Here is a 20,995-nt window from a genome sequence, read left to right on the forward strand (position 1 = left end):
GGGTGATTTTGACGTTAACAAACAACTTCTCGTCGTATTCAATAATCTATCACGATCCTAAGATCAATATAGAGTGCGCATAGCATCTCAAGACAGGACTAAAGTTCTTAGCGCCTTTAAGCACGCGTGTCTGGGTTTTGTTTAGATCACGTGTTCTAATTCTGGTCTATTCTACCTCCGGACATATTTTACTTATTGAAGATGTCTCAATTTTCTGCAGCATACTTCGGACATTTTTCTGTGTGTTATCTATTTTAATTCTGACAGTTTTTGTTGAGATTTATACTCCAAGGCGCAAATATAATACTTTTGAATACTGATGGTGGAGGATTACAGTTAGTCATGGTTGGTGTAGTGCTATATCAGTAGTCACAAATGAACCGTGATCGAATCTGCAGACACCTGATTCAAATTTGTTTAAAGGCATCGCCAATTAAAGACCAAGAACCAGGCGTTTCTTTGCTATCTTGTTCAAAGTTCCACCGAAAAGATGAAGGTACATGTACAAAGAAGAAAAAGTGTCTGACATTCTTAAATTAATCAAAATTAGACTTGTAATTTCCGCTCTTCTGCGATACTCTACGATATTCTTCGTTACACTTCAATACAATATTGTATTGCAGTGTATAGAGTATTGTAGAAGAGCCAACATCACAAGTCTAATTTTAAGTAGATTGCTGACACCACAAAATGGTCCTCTGACAATTGAAATACAAGCTGTCATATTAATAGATACAAATATATTATAATGTCGTACTTTTTTCATTGTCTTTCTAATTAATTTCAAACATAGAGAATACTGAATCATTCCTGTGATCATTTCCGAATATTTTATTGCACAAGAGAAATAATCCAATAGACAAGGCCACGTACTGGTCGCGTGGATAGGTATAATATGCATAGTATATCAATACTTATATAAATAATGTAAGCATTTAAAGTATACAACTGTCTGAAGATTCATCACAAACATCACCGAAATACATAGTAAGCCAATATGGCATTTACAAGCCAGTGAATGCCATAGCTGATAACTTGGTACAAGTTATAATGATGTTCATCAACTTATGGTGTTCCGTTAGGGCCAAATTTCCAATATCGCTCCTTGGCTCCTTCGACCCAAACGCGAAGGAGCGAAGGAGCGAAAACACGATGGCGAAGGAGCGACTTCGCTTCTTCGCTCCTTCGCCATCGTATTTTCGCTCCTTCGCCATCGTATTTTCGCTCCTTCGCGTTTAGGTCAAAGGAGCGAAGGAGCGATATTGGAAATTTGGCCCTAACGGAACACCATATTAACTGCATCAAACGCCCTCGTCTCTTATACAAAGCTGTAGTATACAAACATGGGCGAAGCTGGGTGCAATACAATAAAATCTTAAAATAAGACAAATAAGTGAAAGGGAGTAAAATGAAAAAATACAAAAATATCAAATTAATTTACAGACAGGATTATTTATTAAACCTATCACTGACTTTGATCATCAATATTTATTTACCAAGAGCATGTACAGGTAATGATAAGTTTAAATATATTTTGTCATCAAAATGATGATGCAATTTAAGTTCCGGTCTAAGAACGAGATCTCAAAATCATTATCGACACACATCGAGTTAATGGCATATATATATATATATATATATATATATGTATGTGTGTTAAAAAAAGTTCCCTAGAGCAACTCAACTTCCGGTCAGAGACCTAGTGCCATATAAGGGTTTAAAAAGTGTGTCTCTAGACATTTAATATATTTCGTATATAGAGGATATTTTCAATCATACCACGACAAATATAACTTTAATTATTTTACTTAATACGTATATTAATTAATATAAAAAAATTCGCCGAAGTGTCTCACGCAAACATGCTCATTTACCACGTTGAACATTTTGAATGCCTACCCCCTTTCTGGGGTTTGCCAAAATCCTACCAATATGTGTTCCTTGTACTTTGAATACAAAACAGAACAAAATTTGAAGCTCGGGTGTTTTTCTCGTCATTAATTTGTTAATACAAATACGTCGACAAATACTACAATTATAAATATCTACTTCCTGTGGGATTTCGGTTTGACGTCATTAAGACCGTAAGTTTCCGTCATTCATTGCCTCATTCTCAGTACATCAACACATTCTTGTCGTGACTTCCGCTAAACTATCATCGTTCCTATGATCCATTGTTCAAGCCAATACACACTGTCACTATCACAGATGGAATATGTAACATATTTATACATGAATCATTGTATCAATTCACGACACTCCGACTATTTTACGACAACCGGAAGTTCCTGTTTAACAAGTTCTCGTTGCATTCAGCGCCTTGCTTCCTAGTGGTAAGCACACATTGGGATTGTCTATGATTTGCCCGGATATTAGTCCCATCTCATTCACACGTGCACATTTCGGATGCGCAGAACTCTGAATTACAGTTAGCTGCGCACCAAGCATCCATGGCCGCGTCCGTCCAGCCGGGGATGCCTCTACACTGACTGGTCATCCCCCTATAGTTAGGATTCAGCTGTTGAAGGACATTCACGGGGCACGTGCACCCACAGACGGCAGAAGGACAGAGACCTGACGGACACATAGACTGACACCATTTCCCGATCGCCGGCAATTTGTTCCAGGACGGAAGCGAGGAACACGTGGGTTTGGTGTAACCATCTTGGCAGACCTCAAAGTTCGCGTTGTCGTTGCCATCTGGAATGCCGTTAGCGTAAGACAATATGGTAGCGGTGAGCGCCCGGGGGTCTGTAGGCAACTTGACAGTGGCAGACTGTGATGACCTCTGTGAATAGTGTCTCTGGGGCCGTGGTTTAGGTGTGGTAGGCGGTGCGGGTTGAGGTCGGACGGATTTCATCGCCATGTTCATATAACCCATATCACCATCGAACATATTTCTGAACATATTCTGTATACCTGTGCCATACGCTCCAAATCCTGAAGGGAAGATCTCGCGAGAAATTTGCGTGAACATATTTTGAGTTGGCGCTGGTGCTGGGGCAGGCTCTACCGGCCGTGAGTGGGCGCTATATAGCGCTGCCGAGTTCTTGCTGGAGGTTTTGATTTCATAAGATACAGCGCTCGACACTTCCGGCTTGATTGCCTTGAATCTGACCACAGCCCCACCGGCAGAGGATCGGGTAATGGGGAGGGGCGACGTTGAATAGGGGCTGATAGCTACATCAGCACAATTGATGAAGTGTTCTTGAGGTCCGCATCCAAAACACTCGCCTCCCTTACCATCAGGACCACGATTCTGAGCTGTAAGAGACAATAACACACGCATTAGAATAATGTTTATCCCTCGGATATCTTTAGAATATCATTTAGTATTTATTGGTAGAATGGTAGGTGATTTCTGATAATTTCAAACTCGCTTCCAAATCTAACTAGATTTTTGTCTTTTTATACCTACTCTTAGTTGCTTAGCCGCCATAGTAAATCGTTTACGTAGTTAAACGAATTTCGCTAAAGAATGACAAGAACACTTCCATCTGAGCCAATAAAACCATATAAATGATATAAATTTAATCCACAGCTGTTTAAGATAATTAAAGACGTCGGTAGTTTTATAAAAACATTCAGCTTAAAGTGTTTGAAACGGGTTGTTAATTATCAATTTTGCTTATTCTAACACACTTTCTTTTCTTCGTATCCTTAAATTCAGACCGCTTTATGACGGAAGAGAACTATTTACCTGCGCGCCATTTCCACTGAAGGACACAGTTTGAACAGCTGACTCCCGGCGGGAGTTCCAACAGTAGGTCGATGAAGACATTCGAGTCCGGGGCGTCTATATGATACTTCGTGCCCAGCCCGACGATCCTCAATAGGTATTGGTCAAAACACTGCTGTGTCACTCGGAGCTGGCCGTTATTGTTCGGACATAATCGAAACTCGAAATAGCCTTTATGATTACTGGTCAGCTGGACGGTGACGTTGATAGTCTGACCGGAAGCGTACTGTCTCGTGATAACTCCGGTGGAGTATTTCCCGCCAGCCTCGTTGTCGCGAGGACCCTGCCAGGGGTCGCCACAAGGCCCACATCGACCACCTTGCCGCATCATGTTCTGAAATTAAAGAGAAAATATATTGCGTAAACCGGGCAATGGTAAAACAATGATTAGTTATTTACAATATCAAACTCTTAAGTCAGCAAAATCATAAACTCCTAGCTCTTTCAACTTCACGATTTTGCAAATGATTTGCAAAACAGCGCACATCATTTTCAACGACATTAAAGTTTTATTCTTTGACATGCATTTTCGGTATTTTACGTACCCTAATATGACAAAAATGAAAGGTTTAGATTCTCTATGTAATGTTCGTGTGCTCTCAAATGTAAGTAAGTTTGTTGAAAGGCTTGAAAAAATTATAAAGGGTGTATGAGATTTGTTGTGTTTCGCCATATATAAAATTGGCTGTTTATGTTTGACCTCTTGCAGCACACATCATGTGTGTCTGAGTGATCAATGAAATCTGAAAAACTGAAATCAATCGCCGTCCGAAAATCTGTGTAACGATCACCAATTGCATATCTAATTAGAAAGGGTTTGTTGAATATCTATTCAAAATAAAACACAGAGCGATACTGTAAACTAATCCGTGATCTCGGGGCCTGTATTGAGATTTTGTTTTTGTTTGTGCGCGTGTGGCATCTATCTGACACTTTTACCTTAATTAATGGTAGACAGAACAGCTAGGGCAAACCTTATAAATTAGAACTCTTGGTGGGCTCTGACCTACATGACAATATAAAACCATTGTTATCCAACCGTAGAAAGTCTTCATATAGAAAAAAAATGTATTTCTTCTATGATCTACGGTTCAAACTGGCAAATTACTCATACACAGCCAGTTCATACCGACGCCGGAGTAAATACTGTACACCTCTATAATATTTATCGTTGTGTTATAATAATACCTGTGGTACGAAGATGTCACTTTCGTGCCTATATTAATCATAACTCATTGTATTACGGTATGTATATTTACACAATAGAAAAGCGTGTCGGCCACTTCCTCTTGGCCCTACTGTACATGTCTTCTGACCATGGACATACAATGGTCATTATCTTGTTAGAAAGGTCGCATCAATCACAGGTGTAAAACACAGGTAGACCGACACAGGAGGGTGTCGAAAGCTTTACTTATGTACATATGGAGGTGTCATTGGAACTTACGGCTGCTAGATATGGAGTTTAGCACGCGACATATGTATTGGCGTGACGTTTCCATTAAAAAAAAATCAAAATACCAACGAGCGTTTCATGACAATTTTTTTATGTGACGAATGACAACGATTTAAATCACGCGAATTAACTTAGATGTAGAAACTTGACATGTAGCAGGTATCTGCCGTTTCTGAACATAATTCAATAATTTTATTTATCTATTTATTTAACGGGTTTTACGTCCGCTTTTACGGCCTTGCGGCCTTTCAGCTGACGAGAGCTTTACATAATTTAGAGCATTTGTTATCTTCACTGTGAAATCAGGGATTTAACAAGCGGGAAAGCCATGATAAGTAAAATATCTTGACACATTGTCATAGTATGATTAAATGTTGACAGTGCCAGCTCTAGTTTGACCGTTGGGTATTTTTGGATAGGCGTTCTGGGATGACAGATATATGAGTATATCATAAATAAGTAGTAAAAAGGTAACACTGTGCCCGCGTGGGCGACTGTTAGCACAGCGAATCCGTGCGCTCTAGTGAGATAAATGACATGAATTTATATGAAATGTGTTCTTGATGTTATATAATCCAAGCAGGTAACGGTCCGAGAACGTCATAGCCCGTATCTAGAATGTCCGTGTTTACTGCAAATCCTAATTATCTCGTGTGTTGTTGTCCGTCAACGAAATCACGACTTGACCATTTCTGGTACTTCCGGCAGGAGTTGTTGGCGATAACAAAAACTGTGTTTTAAAACAGACTGTTGTGTAACGTCCAAAGACAATCAAGCGAATTACCTTTGAACATGTAATATAATGTTATAAGAATAACTTCATCTTTCTAAGTCTCGTTGGTGGTGCTAGAGGTCAAAAGTCAAAAGAATCCATGTGGAAGTCGGAGACCGGAACTACGCCCAAACAAATGTTTAAATATAGCAGAGGCGGTGCTTTTAACATTTGTTATCCATATTTGGATATTAGATAACCTCTATGAGTTTTCATGTGCTTGATAGGTACGACTATTCTTTAAATGATTATACGTGGCATGTCGGTTAGCGACAAACCCCGGGGATGTCCTGTACACCAGCAGGGTTACGACATACATCAGAGACTTAAAAAAACCCAGTAGTTTACTGTCCATGTTTATATCAAACCACTCTGCCCGTGTGACTTTAATTCTATATTAAAACTCTGCAGAATGTTTTGTACGGCCAGCAGCTTTTGACTTGATTTGTTGTGTTTTGTTTCTCTAAGAGTCAAGATGTCTATCCCTTATGTCTTAAACGTACAGTCCGTGAGCGCGTGTCGACAACAAACTCTATATAACTTTCTGAGAGCATCAGGGTGACTATTGCGTTAATAGCTTGTCATTTCACATTAGTTACGTCTCCCCAGAAATAACAACAATGTCTCAGAAATGCTTTTATAAAACCTCCTGTCGTGATTATAAATTTAACTCAGTCGTTGTTTTTGACATTTCATGAAAAATACTGCCTGTTTTAATTGTTAATTATTGTATAGTCAAATTTTTTCAAGGGGGTGATGTAATTTTGAATCTCATAGAAGCTGAAAGTGTTGTGTTTAGTGATATTTAGACAAATATAATAATTTCGAGCTTTTAACAGATCACAAGCCAGGATTTTTAAATATAAATAAGTAGATATATAAAAATCCAACAGACTCACAAAAAAGGACGATTACAGTAATGTCACAGTAATGTGTTTTCAGCGATGATCTTTACAATATAAAGGCAGTCAGGCACAGAACACAATACTTAAGTGGGGAAACTCCATTATTGATATGGATATTTGATGGAACTACGGAAAAGAGCGATACCTGATGAATATAGTGTCGAGTTTGTCAATGTACGGAAGTACATTTGTGTATCTAAAAAAACAACAGCAACAAACAAAACAAAAGCAAAAAACAAACAAGAAAAAAAACAAAAACAAAAACAAAACAAACAAAAAACAAAAAAACAAAAAACAAAAAACAAAAACTAAACAAAAACAAAACAAAAAATAACAAAACAAAACAAAAACAAAACAATCAAAAACAAACAAACGTATTTGAACAATGAACGTTTCCTTTGACTACACAAAGTAAAATGTGAGCGATGAAAGGCTGTAATCAGCTGCCATTACATCATATCCAATAGCATAAATGACACACAAAAACAGCAGTGTTTGGAAGGACTGACCAGCGGTCAATGGGCAAGAGTGTAAATTGTGTGTAATAAACGCCTGCGAATAGATACCACTTCAGCAACATCAGTATCAGTCACCTGGGGTATGGGTATGTGACGGAAGGGTTCATTCCAGATCGCTAAGTAGAAACGGATACGGAGGGGAAATTACAGACCGGAAGCTAGGAAGGAAGTGGGTAAAAGAGACAGGATAAAGGGCGGGAAAACTGGGAGGCAATATGATGAACTGCGCATGCGTAGAGGACAATGAAGACAAACAAAGGCAAGAGTTAAGTTTAGTTAGAAAGATTAAGGTGGATACCAACTTTTTATAAGTATTAGAATTCAGGTCAGTGATGTTAAAATGACGAGGCACATTTCGCCGTGTTCTGATATCTATGTCGGTGACGAGGTTAGTATACATTTCAGTCTCCTAGACCGTTTTCGTTTTTGCGGTCCAAGCGGTTAGACCACTTGTTGTTCGTTTATAAAATAAATACGGACCTGATGATTGTATATTGTTTTCAGACGAGCCTTGACAAAAACTTCCAAGGCCTGTATTAACATTTGCAGGTCCGTCAAGATATATGTTTGAAATACTACATTTAATATCTGACGGGCCGGTTTGTCCGCATAAACGAACAGGCCCCTTTTGTATTTATGACGTGACAGCGATGTGACGGAGAAGCCGCAACACATTAACTGTGATTAGTAAACTTCCCCGCGGTTGTACAAGTGATTGATTTAGTTGACAATACCTGTACCTTGAAGTCAGGTTGTCTACAGGTGAGAATCAAATCCTGCTACCTGTCGACATACCTGTGCCTCTAATTACCATCTATAGGAACTCTCGCGCGTTTGTTTACCTGTGTTCGTCAAATTCACGCCGTATAATCGATTGGCAAACCTGAAGACTTGGAGCAACCTCGTCATAGTCTGATTTCTCAGAGTTGTTTCCCTTCTTTTCACTGTGACGGTATAGCGATAGGTTGACAGCCGATGGAAGCCTATGATGCCCTCGATTTAACCTGCTCTTTCTAATAGAAATTATCATTTGTACGACTAATACGTAGCGCCGGAAGTGACAACGAGCTCGTGGCAATGTTTACGTCATTTTCTGATGAAAGGTTATGAAATATCGGCACCTGAGAGGCGCGTAAATGATATTTGTGTTTTTGGTCGTTTGGTCGATATCCGAACTTCAACGTGTGTTTAATTAAGGATTAAGCTGTCTTTCGAGAGTTTTTATCAAAAGATAGAATTCAGTTTAATATCGATGTTTAAAATGGAATGCGAAGGGTCATTTGAGGTGATGACTCCTTGTTATATAGATAAATAAAAATAATCTTTATTTATCGTCGTTTACACGGTTAACAAGACGAAATATAGTTTTTGAATAGATAGTGACTTCAAGAGCCAGGGTCATTTAAGGACGTGCCAGGTTTTGGAGGTGGAGGAAAGCCGGAGTACCCGGAGAAAAACCACCGGCCTAAGGTCAGTACCTGGCAACTGCCGTAGGCCCCACGCAGGTTCCGAACTCGCAACCCAGAGGTTGAGGGCTAGTGATAAAGTGTCGGGACAACTTAACCACTCAGCCCCCTAGATAGTGACAGCGTGATAAGATGATTAGGGATAAGTGTCTTGTCCAAGGTCAAGCTAGAGAGTAAAGGACGCTCTGAGATCCTAATGGGAAACGGAAGCCGTCTTCTACTGACAGACATATCCCTTTATCTTTAATATTCCACTTAACTTATATACTATCTGCAATTTTATTGTTTTATGTTAAACAGCAGAGATAATGATAACCGGAAGTGCTACTTTATATGTAAAATGTGCGGTAGCGAGTTGTCGTAAAACCACAGAAACCAAATAGAAAGACAGACTTTTATGCAATTTTAATTAATTTCATCTCATATCCTGTATCCATAAAATATCGCATTAAAGACGAAATCCACTTGCAGATCTATTATGCTTTAATTAAAAATTAAAAATTCTTTAGCGCTGTTTTAAAAAACAAATTTATCTTTAAAATCATGGCGAAAATATAGCATGTGTTTTATCGTATAACAAAAGCATGATTATATTTATATAAACTCCTTAAGATCTGAGAGTCTTTACAGAAAATAATTTGAAATCCAATAAATCTTATTTCTAGTTGAAAATTAAAATATTTTATCTAATAATCTCTTATCATAATGCTTTAATTGTCTATCCAAGTCGATACAGTTACTGATGAGCTACAAATCCTGAAAATGCTACATTTTTGCAAGATTATTTCTTTTCTTTTTTTTAGAATTTTCGTTAAACTTGGAGCATATTCTCACACAATAACATTATTAAAAAAAAAAAGATTCAAAGAGTGTAATGTAGTGTTGTATCCTAAAAAATATTTTTATGCATTTTTGGAATATCTTGAAAAATATGTCCCTCTCTTCTTGACCCTCGCTGAAACTTCATCAAGGTGGGTTATTTTCATAAGAATTTCCATTGCCACTGACAAATCAATGATTAAACATATGCAAACTTTCTGATGCACTGTAATATTTCAACGATCTCTAGACATGTAAAAAAGAAAGAAAGAAAAAAGGCAAGAGAGTGTGTATAGTTTTATGTATCATTGTAAGTTTTAAAATAGCATATAGCATTCGTAAGTACTGTTGTCAGGGTACCCCCCTCATAAAGACCATTTGATACAAATAATGTCCATACACGATATTGATGATATCATGACAGTATCATGTCGGTAAAACAGGCCAGCTATGTCGTTGTAAATAATGACAGATTATCTCAGTTACACGGTTTTTCCTTATCATTGACAGGCCTTAGCGGCCCAACATCCCGACACACTCGTTATAAGGTAACATGGTTGTATTATTTTGTGGAAAATCTCGATTTAACATTTTGAATAATATTCTTCGCGATATGACATAAATAGAAAGTTTGGACTCTAGTGTTATGATTTCTTTTCCTGATTTTCTTGTGTTATAACACAATAGAATGTTACCGGAGTGTTAAGTAGAAAACACAAAAGTGGACATATCCACAAATGACACGTACAACACATTATCTTAATGTCTTCTCTCGTATTTCTGCATGTAATTCTCGTGAAAACCACTTTCTATCTTCTGCTTTCGTTTTGGTGATGTCCCCAGACACACTGGCCTTCCATAGCTAGATGACTTGTGAGTGTCACCACGGAAGGGGCTAAATTTTACACCTACAGATACATAGGAGTGGTTGTGTTTAGGCTTCATAATTATATTTTTGTGGAGAACGTATTTGCCAGAAATGCTTGTTTTTTATTACGTTCAAACTATTGTTCAAACTTTTTCTTGGTCATCTGATTAACAATTGACTCTAATGACCAATACTATTTATTTGTACATGTACATTACCGATTTACAATTGACTTTAATAACCAATACTATTTATTTGTACATAACTGATTTACAATTGACTCTAACTACCAATATTATTTATTTATACACAATCGATTGTCAATTAATTTTTACTATAATGACCCACATTGACAATTTATAATAACTGTCTTTCCTTTTTCTTAGCCTTGTCAAATTCCTGTCAATAGTCTTAGCTATTGTAAATACACTAAAAAGTCTTTCCGGTGAGGTAAATGTTATCATAATTACATCAATCGATGATTCTCATATTGACTGCTTTATTGGCCGACTGATATTAATTATGGTCCACATTAATTTGTAATTACTTCGACACAAAGGCACACTAGACATGGCTGACATGCGCATGTCAGCCTGACCAGACATTGTGACGTATTAATCAGTACCCTCTTCGATCATTTGTCTCAACTTTGACGTGCACCGCCGTAACGAGGGCAGAAATTATGAAGTTTTCACCGGCACACAGAAAAACCTGACATACTCCATCTTTAATATTGTTACCATTGTTCTTTAAAACAAGGCATTGTCTCCTCCTATTGTTCTTACACGCGAAATGCGCATAATTGATACAATGAAATATATTTTTGTGTGTGACTATCCGTTATTGTTTGATATATATTTCATTTAATGGTGATCTTATTGATTAATGCTTACCTCTGAATTCGTTTAATAAATGAGTATCTCTTTATGAGCGAATTGGGTTAATTGACTTTGACAAACGATAACGGCAATGACATTTTAAGGAGACATTGTTTCGTTGGAATAAAGTTAGGTCGTTAAAATGAAACTTACTGGGAAATATATATTTTTTCCAAGTAGTAAAAGTTGTAATCTTTACATTAATACGGCAGTTTTACTCGCAAGGAAAACAGAAGTTCTTAAGTATTAAAGATGTAAGTCCTAAATTGTTTAATTCGCCCCGAAATATCACTAACCACCACAAAGACAGGCGATATTTGTGTACGATTTGTCATTTTTCTGTACATTTCGGCGTTAGTAGTAGGCACAAAAACTCATATAATCCTCATTCGGACATAAATTTCATCAGTTTAAATTTTATATGTTTCTGTTGTCCGAACGAAGGAATGCCACTTTAATGAAAACGTTAGCGAGTTTGTAACTAACTGTATATTGCACTTGTTTTATGTACGGACGGTTAAGTCATAGTAATCACTAAGTCAAATATGGTTGAAAGTAACCTTTAATATTTTCAAACTCTATTTCCCTTACAATCTTACAATCTTTAGCCGCTTACTTACTATATCTTTTAACAACATCACCATCAGGAAAGCATACGACTAAGATGTACGTTATGTCTGGTGATTCTAACTTCATAACTAAAATTATCATTTCTGGATGGTCACATCCCTGCGTCCCAAACCTACGGCGTTTACAAGTCAAATTGAGTCGGTAATTCAAAGACGTGTTCCCAATATCACGGTTTCATGGGAGGTATCGACGGGTGATGAAAAAACTTATACACCGTACTTTCGAGAGATATGGGTTGATAAAAACAACGAGAATGTATTATTGCCGACATGAGGATCTCACGAGAAATGTTCTGTTTCCTTGTAGGATATGACGTCAGACGAGTTCGATATTCGTTGACATGCCTGGTGATTCACAAATGTAAGCAATGCACGTTGTGTAAGGTCGTTGCCCAAACACATATTTCGTTGATACAGAATAAAAAAAACTATATTTATAGCAGTTATGAGTCCTAGCAGGCGACAAATGTGGCAATGCCCTAGCGAAGTCGGATTTCTTTCTGTCCTCCACATGGAGACATGATTACGACAAAAAAAAGGAGAAGTTTCTTTGCCCTTTCTGCAGTACAGATATTTTTTACGCGTTTTCTAACACCTCATTTGGCATTAACTCTACTTTGATGTTCGCACTGAGCATGTCAAAGAAACGCCAACAGGAAGGTTCACATGAGGAGGGGTGTCTAGGGAACACCAACAGGCAGGGTCAAATGAGGATGGGATGTCAAGGGAACATCAACAGGCTGATCAAATGAGGATGGATGTCAAGGGAACACAAATAACCACAGGCGCTTGCATAGAAAATGTGATTTTCAATTTTTTTTTATGACAGTGGTATATGTAATCTGTTAAGCACAAGGTTGGCAACTACGCCACAAGGGAAACGGCACACCACCACACTTCAATCGACTAAAACACACATTTATTCAAACTAACACGGCGCATACTATATACTACCGCCATCTAGAAACATGTATCTGCTCCCTCAGCCTGTCCAGATTCTTCATTTACATACGGGGTTGAAAGGTCATGCGCTTATATAATCGTCTGTCGTCAGGTGCACTTTTTGGGGTCATCTCCGAATGCATTTTGTCCGGAAAACGCTTCGGCTCGTTGATAAGTTTCGTCTAATTTACAATAATTTGAAGAGGTTCGTCGAATGAGCGATGATTTATAATCATAAATTATTTATTATTTTGAATGTGAGAATACCGTGCACCGAATATGACAGTACACAGGAAAAACAAATGAAGTCAAGAATGCCTATTCTGCAATCACATTCACGTAGTAAGCCTAGACATTTCATGCTTTAAAATAAAAAAGATAAAAGGGAAATGGATTAGCATACTTTTGTCACAAAGGTAAAACAAAATGCTTATTTATTGATTAACTTTTGTCAGTTTACTGAAATAAGGACGAACAAAAAGAAAAGTGTATCACGAATAAGACTGTCAACAGGTTACTGGAACGTATACATGTGTACCAACATTGCTTACTTCAGACCTGTTCATTTATTTCCACACATTTTTCAAATATCATGTCGTTGTCAAATACGAAGATCATACTTCAGACTTGCCAAACGATTTGTACGTTATGTGATCAGTGATCCATCAACAATTTATTTTCATGAGTCCGACAATGTTAGATTTAAAATTTCCCAGAAATTCTTCGAGTTCCATCAAAATTTTATAAGTACATATATGCAAGACTCGGGACTTGTATATAGATTTATCACTGTGATTATCGAAATATTGAGGATGAGTTTCATTTTATTTTGAACCCTTTTTTATTCGAATTTTTTAAACCGTATTATTTGCTTACTTGATTTCGATTTTCATAAACTTGATATCATTTTGCCACTTAGTGTCAACAATGTCAAAGAGTTTAACGCATTGTAAAGTATTCTTCGTAATACTGATTACCTAAATATAATATTTAAGTTATTGATGAATTACCTGATTAAGTGTGATTAAGTATGTAAGCATCCAACGCGCTACTCTAAAAATAATAAAGACCCCCCCCCCCCCCCCCCCCCCCCCCCCCTAGATTTAAAAAAAAAAGTCAATATTCAACAAGGCCTAGAAAATTCAACCTCTTATTCTCACCGGTTATATGTGTGGTCTATATATTTTGAACTAGTTAACTAGTTATTTTTTTTAATTGAAGATAGGCATTTACCCTAAATAGATGGCAAGTTCAATTTGAAAACAAAATGTTGAGCAGTTTGAAAAAAGGTGTTTTGTTGGAGGAATTCGGTGATGTTTTCGCGGATTATTGTATTTTGGATGTAACAATTCGTATTGAGTGACACGGTAGGTTAAAGATGAATGTTTCTAGATGGCGGTAGTATATAGTATGCGCTGTGTCAGTTTGAATAAATGTGTGTTTTAGTCAATTGAAGTGAGATGGGGTGCCGTTTCGCTTGTGGCGTAGTTGCCAACCTTGTACTTAACAGATCACACATACCACTGTCATAAAAAAAATAATTGAAAATCACATTTTCTATGCAAGTGCCTGTGCAAATAACCAGGGTCACATGAGGACGGGAGTCAAGGAAACACCAACAGACCTTGTCAAACGAGGATGGCTGTTAAGGAAAGACCCATAGAGGTTAACAAAATAAGTAAGAAGATCCATCATAACCACTTAAAGTCGCCTTAAACGACCAACTTACAGTGAGCTACAACCAGTCCATTCATACGTTTAGCCCGAGTTTCATCTGTGTCTGACACCATGTATGATGTAGGGCCAGAGCGCACTACTACATGTATATGAAAACGCGGAATTCTCACGGTGTCGCCAAATTTTTGGTGCAGATAAAATAAAATCGGGCCTGACACAACACCTACTTACATTTGTGGATAAATGAGATATTTATTTACCCCAAAACACCCATTTAGTCTCATATCGATGATATATTCCGTCCGTATACACCCTCGCGTTACGCTGGTCAAAATTTCATACTTGAATCGACGCCATATTGTAAATTATGTAGGTCGCTATCGGTCTAATCATCCAATCAGAGCACGATTAATCGACAAGAAAACAAACATCTTTTTATCAAAAAAATGTATTCTTGCATTAAATAAAACAGGTTTGGGGATTGAAATGCTTATTTTTCTTGATTTTAACTAAGATCTAACAAGTAAAGGACAATATATGATATCAGATCTTTTTTGGTCCGATTCGTATGGCTATTTGCTCTATCCTTTACAAAATGGCGGGTTAACAGTGTGGAATTTTGACCAGTATTGTTCTAAGTTACTCCACCAGCAAAAACATACACCTAGCCTAATTAAGTTAATCAAAAACACTTTAACAGATCATACTGCATTTTACTGTGTCTTTTTTTTTCCAACAAAATGTATTCATTTTTATAGCCCAATATCAACAGCGGTGTCCGTTACTGAACAAAATGTCTGAAACAGGAAACAGTCCCGTCCCTAATAGAAAGCATACCGAAATCGGTCGTTACTTCACGTACAAGGTATAAATCGTCCTTTGTAAGAGCGTTACATTTGATATACAGCCATTAGGGGGTTAGCAAAAAGGCGGAGTACACATTTAACATGCCCAACTACAAAAGTCTGTGTAATTTACGTTGAGTTACACCAACATATCGATGGCCCGAGTTGACGTAGAGAAGGTATCACAGTGAATTGTTTATTTTGCCACATGCGTATACATGTATATACATATATGCTTTTCTTTGTATTAAGGGGTTCAACGTCCTCGTAACGGGGTCATATGAGGACGGGATGTTCGAAGGCAATACTGTCTTTTATGTAATTTCTAGCCTTATCTTTGAGACAATGTTTTTTTCTTTTGTTTTTATCTTAAGTAAGGAATTTTTTTTTTCATTTCCCCCCAATAATGATGGTACCTTTTCCTGAAATTTGGTAAAAACCTTTAAATTATAGATTGAAAACTTCTGGCAATCTTAAACCGTGCCTCTACATGCATTCCATCTGAGGATGAAATGCAATGATTTAACTCGATTTTTGAATTTTTAAAATAACTATTTATTTTTAAAATTCTAAAAATAATGTTTTCTTTAGAAGGAAAAGCGACTCATTTCAGGCACTGACTTACAGGTGCCCGATTTTTGAATTTTTAAAATAACTACACCGGTTTTTATTTTTACGGTCCTAAAGATAATGCTTTCATTAGAAGGAAAAGTGCCTAATTTCAAGCACTGACATGCAGGTACGAGATACACCAAGTTTAATTTGTCACAAGATAAAATTCATTTTATTTTATGTTGTACGTTTTAAGTAACTTCTGCCAGGTACAGGAAAACACTTCAACTAGAAGCTAGGTTATTTATGGTTATGTTCAGCCATTAAACTTATAAATCTGTGTCTAAACTAGAAAGTTAATTATGTATGGTAACGTCCGGCCATTAAACTTTTAATTAGGTGTCGGACTCCCTGACTTGAAATGTATGGGACTACGACATGAACAGTCTGTGATATGTCACCTGTAAAAATATGGTCTACTTCTAATGATGTTAAAATATATAGAGGATATCTAACAGTGTCTTCAGTAATACCAAATATATTTCACGAGTGGGGCTAATATTTTGATATTTTTCACGAGTGCTGCGGTATTACTGAAGACACTGTTAGATATTCTGTTTATTACATTTTTGATCAACGAAAAACCTACCCCGTATGCTAACTAGGCCTACAGCGAAAGTTTGCATACACAAAAAGTAGTTTCCCCTGTCCAGGTGCTGACATATATGTCTGGCTTTCTGATTGGTCAATTATTGTGGTATTTTCTAATCATTAATTTGATTGGTCAAATCAGCAAAAGTGATATTTTTCACTAGTGAAAAATATCACTTTTATAGAATGAATAATTTTTGATATTTCACTGGTAAAAATGTAATAAATATTTTTTTTCTATGTTGATCAGTCTTGTTGGCCCGGATGAGAGCGCGTGGGGGAAATACCGGAGTACCCGGGGTAATACCCGCGTTGTCGGGCAGGTGACCCCATAAGTTTCACGTCCGAACGGGGAATCGGGGAATCGTTTCTCAGCTTCCCGAGAAACTTCCGAACCGACACGGGTAGGGAGCGTCGAGCTAAGCCTGAACTAGCCCGGCTCCCTCCGTTGATAGACTCCGGAATTGGATAATACTAAATACGAAAAAAAAAAAAAAAAAAAAAAACCTACAGCACTGCCATATACAGGTAGAATGTAGAAAAGTCTAGTTTCATTATGTCCAGATGTCTTTACTCAATCTTGATATCTAACGCTCGTTGTGAGGAAAGTAACACATTTGTGTTAAGGCAATGCCTACTATTGATGAAGAAAAAAGAGAGGTTAAGAGGACTTCAAACGCAATTGCAAGTACATTTTTGTAGGAAGCGAAATATACATTATACATGAACTATGATATGACTAGAAAATTTGACCATGACCGTTAACCCCGTGACATTGACTTGCCCAGATGATTATTTGTTTTATTCTGATCATTTTTGCTTCTTTGTGTCATAACAAAATGTCCCTCAGTGAAAATATACAAAATTTGACCTTGACCTAGTGACCTGGACCTGTGGTCAGTTTACTTCTACGATTTCCGTCAATTTTGCAGCATAATTTCATAATAAAATATTTTTAAGAGAAAAGAAACTTTATTTGACCTTGACCTTGATCTCTGGCCCAATGACCTTCACCTTTGGTAAGTTGATTAGGTGTTAAATGTTGTGCTGGTCAATCCTGATTCATAATGCTATAAAAAATTGGTACTCTGTGAAAAGATGCCAAATTTGACCTTGACCATTGACCAAGTGACCTTGACCTGTGATCAGCTGATCCTAGGTTTAATTCTTCTATGGCATTATCAACCAGATTTGGTTGATAATGCCATAACAAAATGTTCAATGAATAGATACAACATTTGACCCTGACCTCTATCTCAGTGATATTGACCTTTGGGTACCGTACCTCAGGCCCTTCGGGTTCGATCCACCGTTTATACAAAACTGGTTCCCCTTCACCCAAGGATATTCAAACCAAAGGTAAAAATCTACGGGGCCGTTTCTTACTAGTAGCGAGATTTGACGGACGAACTACAGACGCCGGACGCCGCACCACAGCATAAGCTCACTTGCCCCTTGGACAGGTGGGCTAATAAAACCAAGGGTTCCGATGGATGAGCGTCTTGTGTTTCATAGACGACATTATCACGCCAAGTAAGTTCAAATCCGGGTAATGCAACGTCCTCAAAGTGAGAGCAGGAGATCAGACACTCAAGCAATGTTTTGTATTAAACAACACATGTTTACTTTTACTTTTGTTTTCCATATATGTTGTTTAAACAATACTCTTTGACATTGATACAAAATAGTGGTATACCTATAAATTAAAATGACAATAATATCTCCCCTTTTTTGTTTTAACATAATGCTGCTTTCGCTATATTCCAATAGTATGAATATTCAATTCTATATAAACAGTATCGATCTGTCTTTGTATAAAAGCAAAATAATATTCCATTGTTTACAATAACAATGCTTCATTCATTCGTATTAATGAAATACTAATTGCTCGTTGTTCTACAACATAAATGTTCAAACGACCGATTCACAACCGATTTAAATTTACATACAAAAAAAGCTTTTGACGGACTAATTTATAAAGATAAACATGGAAAATATTCAGATATATAAAAAAAAATATATGTAAATAAAGTTAGGAAAAATACATAAACAAACAAATAAATAAGCAAATAAATAAATAAATAATAAAAAACAATCCACAGAGACAATTATCAAAATTTAGTTTATAACAAATATAACATATATATACACAGGAAAATGAGGAAATTGGCCGGCAGTACAACATTATTTACTAATATGGGACATATGTTTTTACAGCCAAAAGTAGTTTGTTTCTGTGATGAGTATTCTAGGTCTGTGACAAACCTTCTCGTAGTCCGACAGGCTATAAATAACATTACTTAGACATCTCAGAAACACTACATTTGTCAAGTTTTTTGAGGTGTTACTACTTTCAGTCTTCAGTAAGGATATAAGGTTTAAAAGGTAAAAAACTTAAAATGTGACAATTTGGAGTGAATTTAGGGAGAATTGTTCCACCACATCGAGGAATGACAAACATGAAACACGTATCAATCTCCCATTGTAATGAGTAATAACAGACATCATTATAATTCCGTGGGGTGGGGCTTGGTCAACAACACCCACGGGTACTACTTTACATGTACTCTCCAAATTATCTAGATCCGGAGATAGAAAACTTACCGGAAATCCTCCACAATTTAACTCGTTGTCGTTGTAATTTTTCGGAGTTGTGAATCCGTACCGCCAAGCTGCCGATCGCATTGGAGGTTCTATAAGTCGTCCATGTCCGTGTCCGGCCGGTAGCCAACAGTACACAATTAACACTACTAAACACCATAGTCCCTCCATGTCGAGAATATCGGACTACTTAAAATCAGATAGAAAATTCCAAAACTTTTTTAAGAAATTCCAGAAACTCCCGATATGGCTGGTTGTCCTTTCCTCTTCGAGCGCGTGCAGTCGATGTTATCCCGCGTGATTCCAAGCGTACAACTGTCACACAGATCCTCGCTGCTATATAAGTGATGTTCCGACCGGAGTCATTAAACGTCGGAAGGGGTCAGCTCGGGTCATCTACGTACGTGTTAACAAGGTCAAAGGCGTAATGATTTTAATTACATTTAACCATACTAACTAATTAGTAATTATCTAATATAATGTTTAAATTAATGAAATATGCATTACGCTTGATTGATGTATACGTGTGTACGTGTACATTGTTTATAATTATATGCATGATGTGGCGTTTAAAACGATTCATTGTTTCTCCAGACCTATTTATAGGAACCAACATCAAAGCATTAGATAGAACATGTTGTCGCATAACAATATCATTATAATCACAATGAGCAATACTTTAACAAAGTATTCCGCCGAAGTGAACACCATGCACACCGCGTACTGTATGGGTATCTATTGTCGTTTTAAAGTCTCCTGAATTACATTTTTTGTTTTGTTTTGTCTTTTTTTACTTTTGTTTGTTTTTTGTTTGTGTGTTGTTGTTTTTTGGGTTTTTTTTGTATTTTTTTTTGTTTTTTTTTTGTTTTTTTTTGTTGTTGTTGTTCTTTGTTTTGTTTTGTTTTTTGGGGGGGGGGGGGGGGGGGGGTATTTATTTATTTTTTTGTTTGTTTGTTTGTTTGGTGTTTTTTTTTTTTTTTGCATTTATTTATTTTCTCAGACACGAATACCATTTCGTTGAACGTTCGTTTTGCAAAATAACAATGATTATGCCGTACGACAAACAAACTGTGCCCGTCACGTGGTCGGCATGGATCCTCCATGCATTGTAAGGAGGTGATTTGTGCAAGGATTGCAAAACTTAAGGACGTTCTCGTTGTATGTGTCCAATTACGCATATGTGAAGTTTACTTTTTAAATCTCTTGAAATTTGTAGACACTGGACGGCGGAAATGTCACTTGAAGTTTGACCTCCACTGTAAGTTTAATTTATTCAATTTACCAGATCGTTCCATTGACATTTACCTAAGTGCGTACGTTTAAATAAAATGCTTGAGATGATGGAAAGACAACCTCGTTTTTATGTCTCGGCGATCGTGTGCTTATTTTTCTCCGACCTTGTTTTTGGTCGCGTCGTTGTAGCTGGTGACTACGTCCTTGAACAACATACGGAAGACCCGTCGCATACCATCCAGGACAATTAGGGTGAAGTGTCTTGCACAAGGACCCAATCAGCACAAATCGGTCCATTTCTCTGCTTACCTAGAAACACAAACTGTGTCTGGTAGGGAGAATCGAACCACGCACCGCGGATCTTCGCGTAATGTTACTACAAATATGTAGGCTAACGCCTTGACCAACTGGGCTATCGCGGCCCCTCCGAACTTTAACCCCTAA

At 37.2% G+C, this 20,995-nt stretch overlaps 1 protein-coding gene across 1 annotated transcript; it reads right to left on the minus strand.

Annotated features, from left to right (window-relative positions):
* Nucleotides 1-1,189: 1,189 nt before the first annotated feature.
* Nucleotides 1,190-19,648, minus strand: LOC117335105. Its single transcript, XM_033895026.1, has 3 exons — nt 19,322-19,648; nt 3,701-4,073; nt 1,190-3,264 (listed from the first exon to the last, which is right to left on the minus strand). The coding sequence occupies exons 1-3, from the start codon at nt 19,487-19,489 to the stop codon at nt 2,384-2,386; spliced, it is 1,422 nt and encodes a 473-aa protein (XP_033750917.1). The 5' UTR covers nt 19,490-19,648; the 3' UTR covers nt 1,190-2,383.
* Nucleotides 19,649-20,995: the final 1,347 nt, after the last annotated feature.

Source organism: Pecten maximus, chromosome 9 (genome assembly GCF_902652985.1).
Source record: "Pecten maximus chromosome 9, xPecMax1.1, whole genome shotgun sequence".
Lineage (NCBI taxonomy): Eukaryota > Metazoa > Mollusca > Bivalvia > Pectinida > Pectinidae > Pecten > Pecten maximus.